General features: G+C 51.4%; 1 protein-coding gene across 4 annotated transcripts in view; it reads right to left on the bottom strand.

Annotated features, from left to right (window-relative positions):
- The window catches only part of CAMTA1 (calmodulin binding transcription activator 1), a 975729-nt gene that overhangs the window by 102645 nt on the left and 857747 nt on the right, over window positions 1-15337 (bottom strand). For 3 of the 4 annotated variants that reach the window (XM_081490413.1, XM_081490414.1, XM_081490415.1), the window contains exon 1: window positions 5326-7059. The exons of the other annotated variant lie outside the window; for it this stretch is intronic. In XM_081490413.1, the coding sequence (XP_081346539.1) occupies window positions 5326-5563 (238 nt within the window). In that variant the 5' untranslated portion in view covers window positions 5564-7059. Of the gene's footprint in view, window positions 1-5325; window positions 7060-15337 lie in introns of those variants that run through there. 4 annotated transcript variants of the gene reach the window in all.

The raw sequence follows: 15337 nt of genomic DNA, 5'->3' as shown, positions 1-15337 counted from the left end.
TTGCAGTCAGGAAGACAGTCACAGAGCTCTGTCCTAGGTCCAGAGCCTGGAGGTTCTACAAGCCTGGGACCAGAAACATCTCCAGAGCTCATTGCTGTGTGTCTCCCTGTGGGGGGGCGCTTGGAGCAGGTGCTCATCGCAAAGCCAGACCAGGTGTTCTCAGGGAAAACCTCCCATGAGTCTGAACTTGAATCTCTGGGGAGATGAGCTGGGCCCAGGCAACCCCGCCGGCATCTGGCCACTTGGCAACTCCCCACCCAAACCTCTGAGGCCCTGGGGTTGGGCGGCTTCGCTCATGCCCAGATGGGCAGTCGCCTTTGCTGGAATGTTCTGGCATTTCTGACCAGGACCCTCTGTGCTGACAACTGTCACTTAGACCAGCCTCCTCTGGCCCCCATGAGGGTGCGGCTCCTGAGTTCTCTCTGCCTCTTGCTCATCTCCTTATGTTGTGAAGGTTATAAAATGAAAATCCAGTGAAGGGTGACAGATTGCAAGCAGAGAATTTCTGGATACTTAATGCAAATTGCCTACTGTCTTAGCACATCCAATATGCAAATTGCCTCCCTCCCACTCTGGTGGGGGCGGGGAGAAAACCCCCCTCCTCGGAGGTAGTGAGCTGTTAGTACTGAATATCAAATACTATCAAGATGGCTTTTAACATGTTACGCTTCGCTTCCCGACACGTAATGAATCAGCGGGAAAGGAGATTTCTATGGGGAAAAGAGAGCTCTGCGGAAGGAAGGTTAATACACGTGCACCGGCCCCTCCCCCTCCACCGCCCCTCCCCTTTCACAAAAGCAGCAGAAGGGAAACTGCATGGAAAGTCCAGTTGGTGAAAGGTAAGGTCATGACCTGGGGTGGGGAGGGCACAGAAAGAGAAGAGGGAATTCCCCCTCCCCGCCAAGTCACCTCCTGGTGGCTCTGGGCCACCTCATCCCCTCTGCTCTCCGGAGGGCTCAGGGGTCCTGATTCCCAGACCACAGTTGGCAGCCCTGCCTAGGGTGGAGGAGGGGGCTGAGTGTTTCCTGCTGAATTCCAGGCAAAGGGGGGCCTCTATAGCCCCCCATACACGAGGAGGCCTGGGTGATGCTCCCTGGCTGCTCAGGTGATGTGCCCAGGAAGGCTGGGGCAGGGAGATACCAGAGATGGGAAAGGTGGGCATGGGTGATTCCTCACAGGCCTGCACAGGACAGAAAGTGGCCAGAGGGTCACACTGGCCAGCAGAAAGTGGGGTGTGGCAGGGCACTCCTGCAGCTCCGCCCACAGTCTTGCTGCTGCTCAGGGAACCCCACCACACTGGCTCTGCCGGGCGGCCTACAGCAGGGCCGGTGGGAGAACCAGTGTGTGAGCCGACAGCACTGACCTGGCCTATCCACAAGGCTCACCATAACGACCTCCTGCAGCCAGGCAGTTGTGGGAACACTAATCTGAATAATCAAAATGAAATCAATGGCAACAGCATGGCACCACGCTTTGGAGGGTATCTTCTGATGAGCAATTCACCCGAGAGGTGGCCAACCAATCAGGAAGAGTGTAATTGAGATCTGCAGGCGGGGCTGGGTAAGGTGTGGGGGAGAGGCCCCCACTGCCCCTGCTAGGGGCCAGCTGTTAGACAAGGGTTATGTCTGCTCCTTCCCAATTTTGGGGGTGCTGGTGGAAGCTTTGGCCAGGCAGGCTTCAATTGACCCCACACTGAGCTGCCCTGTCTCCCTGTTGTGGACAGAAATGTGTATCCCCAAATTCTTAATTTTGAAACTCTGACCTCCAATTTGAGTATATTTGGAGATAGGGCCTTTCAGGAGTTAATTAAGGTTAAATGAGGTCCCGAGGGTGGATCCTAGTCCAATAGGATTGATGTCCTTATAAGAAGAGGAACAGACACTGGGAGTGAGCACACAGAAGTCATGTGAGGACTCAGCCAGAAGGCGGCCTTCTGTCAGCCGAGGGGAGGGGCCTCACTGGAGATCAGCCCTGTCCACACCTTGATCTTGGACTTCCAGCCTCCAGAATGTGAGAAATAAATTTCTATGGCTCAAGCTACCCAGGCTGTGGTGCTCTGTTATGGCAGCCCCAGATGACCAATTAATACATTAATAGTTTCCATCAGGGCTTGGGCTTCCCAGGTGGTTTGGTGGTAGAGAATCTGCCTGCCAATACAGAAGCTGCAGGAGATGTAGCTTTCATTCCCTGGGTTGGGAAGATCCCCTGGAGGAGGAAATGGCAATCCACTCCAGTATTCTTGCCTGGGAAATCCCATGGACAGAGGAGCCTGGAAGGCTACAGTCCATGGGGTGGCAAAGAGTCAGACACGACTGAGTGACTGTGCTTGCCCGTATGCCATCATGGCTCAGGCCTCCCCGTCCCCAGGCTCCCTGGCTAGAGCTCTACGAGCCAGGAGAGACCCAGCCTGCCCTTTCTGCTGTACACACAGGGTGTGTACATTTGAGGGGCCTCCCTTTGAAACCAAGCGGGACCCTGTGGGGCTCCTGGGTTCCCCTCTGTTCCCCACTCCTTGTTTGTAGGGAGCAGACTCCAGTCTCCACGACCTTCCCTGAGTCCCAAAGGGCAGATTCAAACAGTTGCTACTCAAGGGAGGAACAGCCAAGGAAACACCAGAGACCGGAGGAGAGAAAACAGAGGAACTCATCAAGAAGATCACCGAAGAGCAGACTGGAGGGCCTGCACAGACCCTGCACACAGCCTGTTCTTGTCAGCAACCCCACCCTTGAATCAATGCTATAAGACTCCTCACCAGATCCTCCTGGGTGAGGACACACAGGTTAACAGGGCAGGAGCCCGCTGTGTCCCCTTTGCCTGGCAAAGCAAAAAAGCTATTGTTTTCTACTTTACACAAAACTCTGTCTCTGAGATTGGATTTGGCACTGGCGCCCAGAGGCTGAGCTTTTGACCTCACTTTTGCTCCTGCCTTTTCTGTTTTTCACTTTCTAAAAATTTACTTATTTTTAATTGGAGGATAGATGGTTAGATAGCCTCACCGACTAGATGGATATGAATTTGAGCAAACTCCGGGAGATAGTGAAGGACAGGGAAGCCTGCCGTGCTGCAGTCCACGGGGTTGCAAAGAGTCGGACAAGACTTAGTGACTGAACAACAAAATTGCTTTACAATACTGTGGTAGTTTCTGCCATACATCACCATGAATCAATCATTCCATCCCTCTAGGTTGTCACAGCACTGGGTTTGAGCTCCCTGAGTCACATAGGAAATTCCCACCAGCTATCTATTTTATACATGGTAGTGTATGTTTCAATGCTACCCTCTCAATGCTTCCCACCCTCTTCTCCCCCTGTGTCCACAAGTCTGTTCTGTCTGCATCTCCACTGCTGCCCTGCAAGCAGGCTCATCAGTACCATCTTTCTAGATTCCATATATATGCATTAATATACAACATTCACTTTTTTCTTTCTGACTTACTTCACTCTGTATAATAGACTCTAGGTTCATCCATCTCACTGGAACTGACTCCAATGTATTCCTTTTTATGACTAATATTCTATTGTATATATGTACCACAGTTTCTTTATCCATTCATCTGTCCATGAACATCTAAATCTTACCCTTCCATCCAGCACATGCCAGCTCAAGTGTCACCTCCCCCTGGAGGCCCTCCTGGTTACTCCAGCTCTGGTCCCCATTAGAGCCAGAGTCTGAATCATGGGGATAGGATGTTGTTGAAGGGATCTGCCCTATTCCCCATGCTTTGAATGATTCCTGGCACATAGAAGATGCTCAGTGAACATCAGTTCAGTTCAGTTACTCAGTTGTGTCCAACTCTTCGCGACCCCATGGACTGCAGCATGCTAGGTTTCCCTGTCCATCACCAGCTCCTGGAGCCCGCTCAAACTCATGTCCATCGAGTCGGTGATGCCATCTAACCATCTCATCCTCTGTTGTTCCCTTCTCCTCCTGCCTTCAATCTTTCCAGCATCAGGGTATTTTCCAATGAATCAGTTCTTCCCATCAGGTGGCCAAAGTATTGGAGTTTCAGCTTCAGCATGAGTCCTTCCAATGCATATTCAGGACTGATTTCCTTTAGGATGGACTGGTTTGATCTTCTTGCAGTCCAAGGGACTCTCAAGAGTATTCTCCAACACCACAGTTCAAAAGCATCAATTCTTCTTTGCTCAGCTTCCTTTATAGTCCAACTCTCACATCCATACATGACTACTGGAAAAAAACCATAGCTTTGACTAGATGGACCTTTGTCAGCAAAGTAAAATCTCTGCTTTTTAATATGCTGTCTAGGTTGGTCATAGCTTTTCTTCCAAGGAGCAAGCATCTTTAAATTTCATGGCTGTAGTCACCATTGCAGTGATTTTGGAGCCCCCCAAAATTAAAAAAACAGTGAACATGGGTGGAGTGAATGAATGAGTGGGCAGTTTCTCAGTCACTCATACCCTCTCCAGCACTGCTCTCTTTTTGTTTTATCCATTCATTAATTCTCCCAAAGAACTGGAAGCATAGCTCGCATCTCAATAACAACAACAACAACAAAAATGTTTACTGAACTTACACTACATGCCAAGCAATTTGCTAGGTTCTTTCTGTGTTAATTCCATCATAAAAAGAAATAAATCACAATCATATCTATGCTGGATTGAGCATCTACTGTGGACAGGGCATTGGGCAGTGGTTCTTAAAGTATGGTCCGAGCCACAGTATAATCACTTGGAAATATGTCAGAATGCACATCCCCTCGCTAGCCCAATGATGAATCAGAGATTCTGAGGTGGGGCTCAGATCTGTGTTCTATCATCTAGGGAAATGGATGCTGGGAATTTGAGGCTCATTGGTCTAGAGATTACATCCCTCATCTCTCAATGACCTTTGAGACAGCATTATTGTCCCATGTTATTAATGTGAGAATCAAGACTCAAGAAAGTTATGTCACTTGCCCAAGGTCACACAGCAGATAAGTGGGGGTGGGGAGGGGTTGTAGTGGTCCCCTGGGCCATCTGCCTCCCATGGGTCTTCCCAGCCTGCATCCCTCCCAGACCAAGGAATGGCTGGACAGTTCAATGTGGGTGGAGAAGGGAGGGAAACACCTATCAGAAGGTCAGGGGTTCCTTCCACTGGCTTCATGTCCTAGAGAGATGGATTCGGATTTCCTGGGGGCTGGTGAGTGTGCAGGAAACTCAGACCGCCCCTGGGGCTGGGCCAGGTGCTGTCCCCTCACTGCCTGCCCTGCTATCTCCTGCCCTCTCTGATGCTGGAGGGGGCCGGTTTTCTCAGAAGGGCCAGATGGGCTGGGGGTGGGGAGGGAAGTTCTAAAGCCTCTGGCTCTTCCTTCAAGATCATCCTCACCTGGGACTGGGCCAGGTAGGCAGCAGGGTGGGAATGTGCAGCCCAGAGCTGACCATGCCACACAGACCAGGACAGAGGAAGCCTGCCTTGGGCTCCCAGGGGCGGGGCAGGAAGTGGGAGGCAGGGCATGCTGTGCACCTGCTCTTGGAAGAGAGGGAGGGAGCCCATGCAAGGAGAACATCTCAGCACCAGGACCTAGACTGCTGGGACTCCTGGAGGGGTGCCTGGCCTCATTCATTGCAGCCCACTGGAATGTTGCTGCACAGTCGCTAAGTCATGTCTGACTCTTTGTGACCTCATGGACAGAAGCATGTCAGGCTTCCCTGTCCTTAACCATCTCCCAGAGCTTCCTCAAACTCATGTCCATTGAGTCAGTGATGTCGTCTGACCATCTCATCCTCTGTCATCTCCTTCTTCCCCTGCCTTCAATCTTTCCCAGCATCAGGATCTTTTCCAAAGAGTCAGCTCTTTGCATCAGGTGGCCAAAGTATGGGAGCTTCAGCTTCAGCATCAGTCCTTCCAATGAATATTCAGGGCTTATTTCCTGTAGGATTAACTGGTTTGATCTTCTTGCTGTCCAAGGGACTCTCAAGAGTCTTCTCCAGCACCTCAGTTTGAATGCATCAATTCTTCGGTGCTCAGCCTTCTTTATGGTCTGGCTCTCACATCTGTATAGGACTACCTGGAATAACCATAGCTTTGACTATACTCATCTTTGTTGATGAGTTTAGGGGAAATTTCTATGAAAGACAGGGAGCCTGAAGAAGGACTCGTTCTGGAAAATGTGGGATTTATGGGGGAAGTATTTATCTCCTTGCTTGGATTTCTAGTCACTGGGGGTGGGGTGGGGTGGAGAAGGGATCTATGGAGTCACAGGAGGCAGTGGCGGGTAGGGGGAGGGGTCCAGGGGTAGCCGTCTTGGTTGTCTCCAGAAGTCTCAAACATTTCTTCTCACTGTGGGGACCCTGGGCAGTGGTGGAAATTTCCTGAAGGGCCAGGAAAACCTGTAAGCTCAGTGCCCAGCCAGTTGTACAAAAAGGAAGGGCTGGGATTCAGGAACCTCCAGAACCTGTAGGATGCAGGTTGGCAGGACCACGCTGGCCGGGGGGTCGTGGGCCCCAGTGGCTGCAGCTCTTTTCCTCACATTCATGTGATCTTGGGTAGATCTTTGATTCTTCCTGGCCTCAGTTTCCTTGTCTGTAAAATCGGTGCCTCTCATGGGTTCACCTGATGACACGTCTCTCTTCCCCACGGGACTTGAAGACAAAAACGGGCCCCTGCACCCCGGCTTCTGATTGGGTGGCATCCACAGGAGGTCTGAACAGGACAGGGTTGATGGCCCTGAGTGAGGTGACCATTTCTGCTCTGAAATGTCATGCCTAGAACACTCTGGGAAAAGAATTAGAGAAGTACTCTGGAAGTCCCCTTACCCCACGGTGGCACTGGGACCTGGGGAGAGCAACTGCCTGCCCTCCTTTGCTCTGTGGGGCAGTAACTTCTGGAAGGATAACTGGAGCTTGGGTCGCCACGGCAACAGCAAAGATGGCACCTGCTGGGATGGATATTTGGCCTTCTTTACATAGGAGGAGATTGCTGGGTGCTATGGTGAGCAGGTGACAAGTGGCATGTTGGTGACAAAGAAAATCCTCCCACCTCTTGATAGAGGCTTATGGGGGGGGGCCTTTCTCCTGGCTGCCATCAACCTGGGCTCATTCAGTTCCCGCCTAGGGACTCAACTCTCCATAAAGACCCCCAGAGGTGACTGTTTAACTGCTGTCCTGACAGGTCACCTTGGAGACCAAAACGGGCACTGTGGTAATTTTTCTGGACAATGGTGTCCCTTGGAGGCTCCCAGGCAACTCTGAAATGTGGTCATCCTACAGAAGAACCACGTGACAGAGGTGGGCGGGAGACAGGCCCCCACGTGCCTCTCAGGGCTTGAATGAGCCCGTTCAGATGCCTCCCAGTTGTTGACACTAGAAGGCTGTCTCTATGGCAACAAGGTCAATGGGAAATGGCAGCCGCATTGGTTTAATTTTCACTGTATTCTTGTTGACAAGAATAAAGGCCCAGCTTCTGATTTCTTGGTTCAGCTGGATAAAATTTTCGTTAGATTTAACTTCTCATATCCAGACACCCACATATGATTCAATTTGCCCATCTCACCCTCAACTCTCATTCTCCTATAGGTCCTGAGGACAACATTTTCAGAAATCTCATCTCGAGAGGTGTGGAGGCTGAGCAGGGCAGGGATGGCATATGTGTGTGGGGACACGTGGGCTGTGTCCCAAGTGAGCTTGTAATTCCTGGTTCTGAATGTCTGGGGACGTGGGACACAAGATCCCCCCACCCCCAAACTTTTACCATCTTCTACCAGGAGGCATTGGCTGTGTCCTGACAGTGAACAAGTCCAGGGAAAGGCAGAGGGTCTGGGGACTTCTTCCAGGTGGGAGTGACCTTGGGTGGGGGGTAGGGAGCTGGTTTGGGTTGCTCAGGCATCACAGCAGGAGATTCAGGCCATGGGGGAATGGAGCTCCCTCTACATCCACACTTGACCTCACAGGCAATCTCCTAGGGGCTCTGCAGCATAAAAAGTGGCCTTGGCTGAGTGTTTCTGGCTGGCCCCGCTAACTGGGCCAAGGATATGCATCGTGGAGAGATTCAAGGCTCGGAGAATCTCCTGACTTGCTAAGTGGCATTGTTGCTGAGACCGGGAATTCTTCATGCTATAGTGAAAACGTGCATGCCCTTGAGGTTCTCTGATTGTCTAGTGATGTCGAATGGAAGCCCTATTTGGCAAGGGGAGAGGAAGCTTGAGATTTTCTCCTTCACCAGGGAACCACGTGGGCTCTGAATCTTCTTCTCTTTTGGGCTCAACTGCACCATCTTCTCCCAGGCTCTGCCCAGGGGCAGAGGTGGGTGGGAGAGACCGGCCATCCACCAGCCCCTCCAGGACACTAGCAGTGGGGGCAGGGACCAGGTGGCGTTCTGCATGGTTTCCATCTTTCTTTTGGGAGACCCTGCGCTCAGACGTCTCCTCCGTGTGCCCAGACATGGTGCCTGCAGGAAGGCAGGCACCCTCGAAAGGGGGTAGCTGCTCCCGGCTCCTAACGATGTGGGCCAGAACCTTCGATCTTCAAACAGAAGCTGAAAATCTGGGAACTAAAATGCTGGCAACAAATTCTAAGTTGAACAAAACCACCCCCCCCACCCCCCCCAGCTAGAGCAGGGCTGTATCAGCTCTAGGAGGCAGTCAGGCACCCCCCAACACCACCACAGAGAGGTCTCCATCAAAGCTCATAGAATCAGTGGTTGGCAGAGTTGGAATGGGGGAATTCTGTAAAAGCAGGGGGTGTGTGGCGCCCAAGTGGCCTTGAAAGGCCAGGGAGAGTCAGGAAATCAAAAGAGCCATTTCTCTTAGTGCTCTGGTTTGGGGGCCAAATCAGCTAAATAAAATTTAGCCTGAGGGGGAAAGGCATATTTGCAAAACCACCTGGATCCTCCCAGCAGAGCAGAAAAAGAAAGTAAGCCCCTTTTAAAATCAGCCTATCCTATTAATTGAAGTAAGCCAGACAGAGAAAGACAAATATCATATGGCATAGCTTATCTGTGGAATCTTAAAAAGAAAAGATAGAAATGAACTTATTTACAAAACAGAGATTCACAGACACAGAAAACAAACTTATGGTTACCAGTTGTTCTTTAGTTGCTAAGTCATATCCGACTCTTTTGAAACCCCATGGACTGTAGCCTGCCAGGCTGCTCTGTCCATGGGATTTCCCAGGCAAGAATATCATGGGTTGCCATTTCCTTATCCAGGTGGGGAATATCCCCACCCAGGGTTCAAACTTATGTCTCCTGCATTGGCAGGTGGATTCTTTACCACTGAGCCACCTGGGAAGCCCATGGCTACCAAAGGGAGGGATAAATTTGGAGTTTGGGGATTAACATATACATACTGCTATGTATAAAATAGATAACCAGCAAAGACTTACTGTATAGCACAATTTACTCAGTATTTTGTAATAATCTGTAATGCAAAAGTCTAGTCTAGTCAAGGCTATGGTTTTTCCAGTGGTCATGTATGGATGTGAGAGTTGGACGGTGAAGAAAGCTGAGCGCCGCAGAACTGATGCTTTTGAACTGTGGTGTTGGAGAAGACTCTTGAGAGTCCCTTGGACTGCAAGGAGATACAACCAGTCCATCCTAAAGGAGGTCAGTCCTGGGTGTTCATTGGAAGGACTGATGTTGAAGCTGAAACTCCAATACTTTGGCCACCTCATTCGAAGAGTTGACTCATTGGAAAAGACCCTAATGCTGGGAAGGATTGGGGGCAGGAGGAGAAGGGGACGACAGAGGATGAGATAGTTGGATGGCATCACCGACTCGATGGACATGAGTTTGGGTAAACTCTGGGAGTTGGTGATGGACAGGGAGGCCTGGCGTGCTGCATTTCATGGGGTCGCAAAGAGTCTGACACGACTGAGCGACTGAACTGAACTGAACTGTAATGCAAAAGAATGTGAAATACACACACACACACATACACACACATACATATACATATCTATGTATCTATATCTATTGTTGTTCAGTCACTTAGCCATGTCTTAGTCTTTGTGACCCCACAGACAGCAGCACATCAGGCTCCTCTGTCCTTCATTATCTCCCGTAGTTTGCTCAAATTCACGTCCACTGAGTTGGTGATGATATCTATATATCTACGTGTGTGTGTGTGTGTTTAGTTTCTCAGTCATGTCTGACTCTTAGTGACCCCATGGACTGTAGCCTGCCAGGCTCATCTGTCCATGGGATTCTCCAGGCAAGAATACTGGAGTAGGTAGCCATTCCTTTCTCCAGGGGATCTTCCTGACCCAGGGGTCAAACTCTGGTCTCCTTCATTGCAGGCAGATTCTTTACTGTCTGAGCCACCAGAGAAGACCCTATATCCAAAGCCACCAGGGAAGATTTCAATGTTGCTGCTGTTTAGTCGCTTCAGTTGTGTCCGATTCTGTGTGACCCTATGGACTGCAGTCTGCCAGGCTCCTCTGTCCATGGGATTCTCTAGGCAGGAATACTGGAGTGGGTTGCCATGTCCTCCTTCAGGAGATCTTCCTGACCCAGGGATCAAACCCAGATCTCCTGCATTGCAGACAGATTCTTTACTGCTGAGCCACCACGGGAGCTGAAAGATATCTATATCTAGATATCTCCATCTAAGTCACTGTGCTCCAATACTTTTACCACCTGATGCAAAGAACTGACTCATTGGAAAAGACCCTGATGCTGGGAAAGGTTGAAGGCGGGAGGAGAAGGGATGACAGAAGTTGAGACGGTTGGATGGCATCACTGACTCGATGGACATGAGTTTGAGTAAGCTCTGGTGATGGACAGGGAAGCCTGGTGTACTGCAGTCCATGGGGTCGCCAAGACTGAGCAACTGAACTGAAATGAACTGAAGTCACCGTGCTATACACCTGAAACTAACATGTCACTCATAAATCAAATTATACTTCAATTAAAAAAATTGGCCTTATCTCTCTCCTGTCTCTCCACTGCCTGCTCTCCCCCATGCCAGGCTGGAAGGTGCCAAAAGGCATTCCAGCGGAGAACAGTGAACGTAAGGAGACACACCCTGCCAGTTCCTCATCTCAGCAGCTCCTAACCACAAGGACAAGCAAGGATGGGCAGGGAAATCCTCCCCTAATCCTCCTGCACTGAACCACTCCCCGTGTCAACCACTGAACTGCTCCCCCAGTGACTCCAAATCCAGCCGACACAGGCAGGGATGGGGAAGAGCCTCTGGGCCTTGCAGGCTCCGTGCACTGATGAATGCCTCTACACTTAGGACAGAGCCTAGGTCCTGGGCTCCAGGCCCTCCAAGGGGACACAGATGTGCTCCTCTTCATGATGTTCCCAGGGTTTCTCATCAATAGGGACAGAGTAAAAGGACAAAGTAGGTGATTAAATAGTTAACCCTACTAGGGGATTATAAGAAGAGAAAAAAGTATGAGAGACCCCTGTAAGTTAATGATCACTCAAGAAAGCAGGTTTGCTTACCCACAAGACCAAGCAGGGTTGCTTAGCAATAAAATTCATGCAGCAGAAGGAGGAAACGTGCCCCCCTCAACAATAAAACAATGGTGGCCTGAGACCCACACCCTGCTCAGTGAGCTCAGTAAGTTAATGACCCCTAGGACATGTTCTCTGCCCACATAAAAAACAATATGACATTTCACAGTAAAGACCCTCATTGTACTGAGACCTGAAATAATTTTTCCAGTGTCATGCTGTTTGGGTTTGATGGTGTGGGGACAAGAAAACTCTCCTGCCCAACCTGGAGGAGGCGCTTGATGTGTACTCAAAAATGAGGAAGAAGGTGGTCTTTCTCTTCTCTCCCTCCCCACTTTTCCTTTGATTATAAAACTGCAGACCAGTAAGTTTTTAGGGTAGATCCCTCTCGCCTGCCTGCTTGTAAGCCTCATAAGTGTTCTATTCTAATAAGTCACTTCTTATCTACCACTTTGCCTCTCACTGAATTCTTTCTGTGCCAAGATATAAAGGATTGGAGCTCTTTGGAGCCCCCTGAAACACCATCTAACAGTTTCAGAATGACTTCAAGTCAATAAGTGTTTGGCAAGACCCCGTTATGTTCCTGGTCTTAACATCTAACTTTCAACCCAAGGAAACGCCTTGTGTAGGTACTGTGTCTTAACCTAGAGTCTGGGAAGACATCACGGGGTCCTGAAATAGCCAGAAATGATACACCATGTTCTCTGTGCAAGTTTGAGAGTAGCATTTCCTGGAGCCTCCCTTCCACCTGAATCTGCGAAACAGCTGATGCTCAAGAAGGCCTGTGGCTCCACCAAGGGGCCGACCCTGATCTCCATGGCAGGGCTCCTTGGCTGGCCTCTTGCCAGAAACTGTGTTAGACTGGACTCTTGCAAGAAGAAGGAGAATCTTGCTTGTTAGAAAATACATGTTCCCAGGGCCCAGTCCCGACCTGTGGAATCAGAATGTCTTGGGGGCAGGGGTGGGGGTGGGGCACAGGAGTGTGCCTTCCAGCAACCTGCCCCAGAAGCTCTGATGGGAACCACTGCTCCTGGCACTGAGACAATGTCTGTGCCCAAGCTCTATGGGCCACAGATGACAGGCAGGGATGGGGTGGTGGGGTTGGGGGTTGAGAGGGAGGGAAGTATAGCTCCCCTGAGCCTCATTGTTCCAGCCCTACCCCAACCCACAGAGCAGGTCCCCAACACCAGGTCCACGGGCACGGATGCATGGTGGCCCCTGCCTGCCCCAGGCTGGGAAGCTGGGCTCCTCCAGAGAGCGTGCACCTGAGCTGCTCTGCTGCTGCAGGCCACCAGGTGGCGCTAGTCGACCAAGAACCGGTTTGCTGTGGGGGCCCAGAAAGGAAAGCCTTTGTTGATTTTACTTCCTGATGTTCTATAATCACCAGGATTACAATCTAAGCAAAAAAGCAAAACAAATAAACACCTCCCCTTTTACTAGGTCTTTGGTCTTTGTCTGGAAAATGATGAGAAAACAACAGACACCTTGACTATACAACCCGAGGGCTGGTGTTACAGCAGTGAGGTCTCCCCAGGAAAGGGGAGGAAAGAGTGGGGGCTCTGAAGACCCAGGAAGCTCACCGTTGGTTTAACGTGCAGGGCAAGGAGCTCCTGGAAGAGGCCCCTGAGGACCAGCTTCTGTTTTTTCCAGTCTGCTGCAGCAGCCACATCTCAGCACGGGGGTTCCTATCTCTAGGTGCCTACTTTTGCCGGGTCCTCATGGCCTGCTGTCCCAGCCTCACTGCTGCACAGAGGCTAGGAATGCATGCGAGGGGCTGAGACCCTGGCTCCTGGAGACCCCAACAGGCTGCAGGTGCCAAGGGACCAAAGGTGATGGGGGTAATTGAGGATTGATTGTGGACAGCTAGGAGGGCTTATTTGATCCCCACAGTTAACATGGTAGTTGATAGTCCACCCACTATCAACTTGGTCTTCATCACCTCATCCTTGACATGGCCTACACCCTCAATGCCAACATGGCCTCCACCTCTCTCTACACACAACATGGCCTCCACTCCTCTCCATACTCAACATGGGCTCCACCCACTATCAAAATGGTCTTCCATCACCTAATACTTGATGTGGCCTCTGCCCACCTACACTCAACATGGCTTTCACTCCCTACACTGAATATGGATGGCCTCCACCCTCTCCACACTCAACATGGCCTCCACCCTCACTACCAACATGGCCTCCACCCTCACTGCCAACATGGTCTCCAACCCTCTCCACACTCACCATGGTCTGCACCCTCACTACCAACATGGCCTCCACCCTCACTGCCAACATGGTCTCCACCCCTCTCCACACTCACCATGGCCTGTACCCTCACTACCAACATGGCCTTCACCCTCACTGCCAACATGGCCTCCACCCCTCTCCACACTCACCATGGCCTACACCCTCACTACCAACATGGCTTCCACTCCTCTCCACACTCAACATGGCCTCCAATCCTACTGTCAATATGGACTCTATCACTTCATTCTTGACATAACTTCCTCCTTCACACTCAACATGACTTTCTCAACATGTTCTTCACTCCCTTATACTCAACGTGACTTCTGCTTCCTCCTCATTGCGCATGACCTTTACTACCTCATACTCAACAGGCCTCTATCCCCATCCTTAACACGGCCTCCTGCCTCTATGCTCACATGACCACTGTCACCTCAGACTCCACATGCTTTCCATCTCTTTATACTTCATGTGCCCTTAAAGCCGCAAGCATGATGTCACCTCAGTATCACACCCGTGTGTGCTTCTGCTTGATTCCTCCTTTGTGCTGTCCCACCCAGCCTCCCTGCCTCCTGCCCGTCCTACGTGTTCATCCAGGCTGGGTGACAGGAAGCCTCCTGACTGTCCCTGCCCCAGGTTCTCTGAACGTCTGGGTACTTGAAGGCAGAACTGTTGACTCTGCTCTCAGTCCATCTGCTTCGGCCTCCTCAGCTGGTCCAACCCCTTGAATTTGCCTTCCTGAGGGCGGGGCCTCGGTGTTCCCCCCTGGACAGCTTTCCCAAGCACAGGGTTGGGCTCAGGGCAGAGGTTCTAGAAGCCTGTTCTGGGCTGGTGTTGGTGGTGCAGGAGTCCCTGAGGGACCATCAGCTGGCCTTGTACAAGGCTTAGCGGGGTTGAGTGCTGAGCACTCACCCTTTTCCTGAATCTTCAGGAAAAGGGACAGGCTTCTTGCTCTGGATGCAGCCCTGACACCTACAGTCTTTGTGTCCACGTTGTAGTTTGACGGCCATGGGGCTGCAGGGTAGAGGCCATGACCCCTCCTGTCCTGAGGAGGACAGTGCTGCTCAGAGCTGGGGTGACCTGTGCAAGGCCACTCACTGTCAGGGGAGGAGTAGGGCAGGATCCACCCCCACCCCTAGGTCTGTCCTTCTGCACATCCTGCCCCTCACTCCCACTGCTGCTTCACCCACTTTCAGGAGTGGGGATGGGATGGTCATGTGCTTGCTCTGGCCCAGATGGTGTCGGTGTCTCCACCTGAGGGCTGGTGGTCTTTGTTTCCAGCCCCAGAGGCAAGGTGGTGGTGGTGGTGGTGACAGAAGGCTCATGGAGAAAACCGTGTGGTTGGAAGGACTAGAAAACCAAGCACTGCCCCTGCTGCCTCACGAGCGTGTCCCTGAGTGTGTGCCTGTGGGTGGTGAGGGCAGCTGTGTGTGCACGTGTGCACTCAGGAGTGTCTGGACATTTGTGTGGGTGCTCCTGTTTTGCTCACCCAGTGCTACTGAGACCTGGGAACCCCTGAAAATGACAGAGGGGCTCCAGGAAGGCAGTGGGAGCAGCCAAGCCCAGAGGTGGCTGGTGGGGCTTCCAGATGGCCTCTGGGGCCAGGCAGGCCTGTGGAAAGGCCTAAGGTTACTGGGCAATGCAGGGCTACCTGGCCGGCTAGGGTGCTCCAAGAGGAGCCCTGAGTGGGGACAGCTGGGGAA

The sequence above is a fragment of the Giraffa tippelskirchi genome, chromosome 5 (genome assembly GCF_054371585.1).
Source record: "Giraffa tippelskirchi isolate mGirTip1 chromosome 5, T2T-mGirTip1v1.2.pri, whole genome shotgun sequence".
Lineage (NCBI taxonomy): Eukaryota > Metazoa > Chordata > Mammalia > Artiodactyla > Giraffidae > Giraffa > Giraffa tippelskirchi.
Note: the sequence above shows the minus strand (reverse complement) of the source record. Positions and strands in the feature narration are given on the sequence as shown.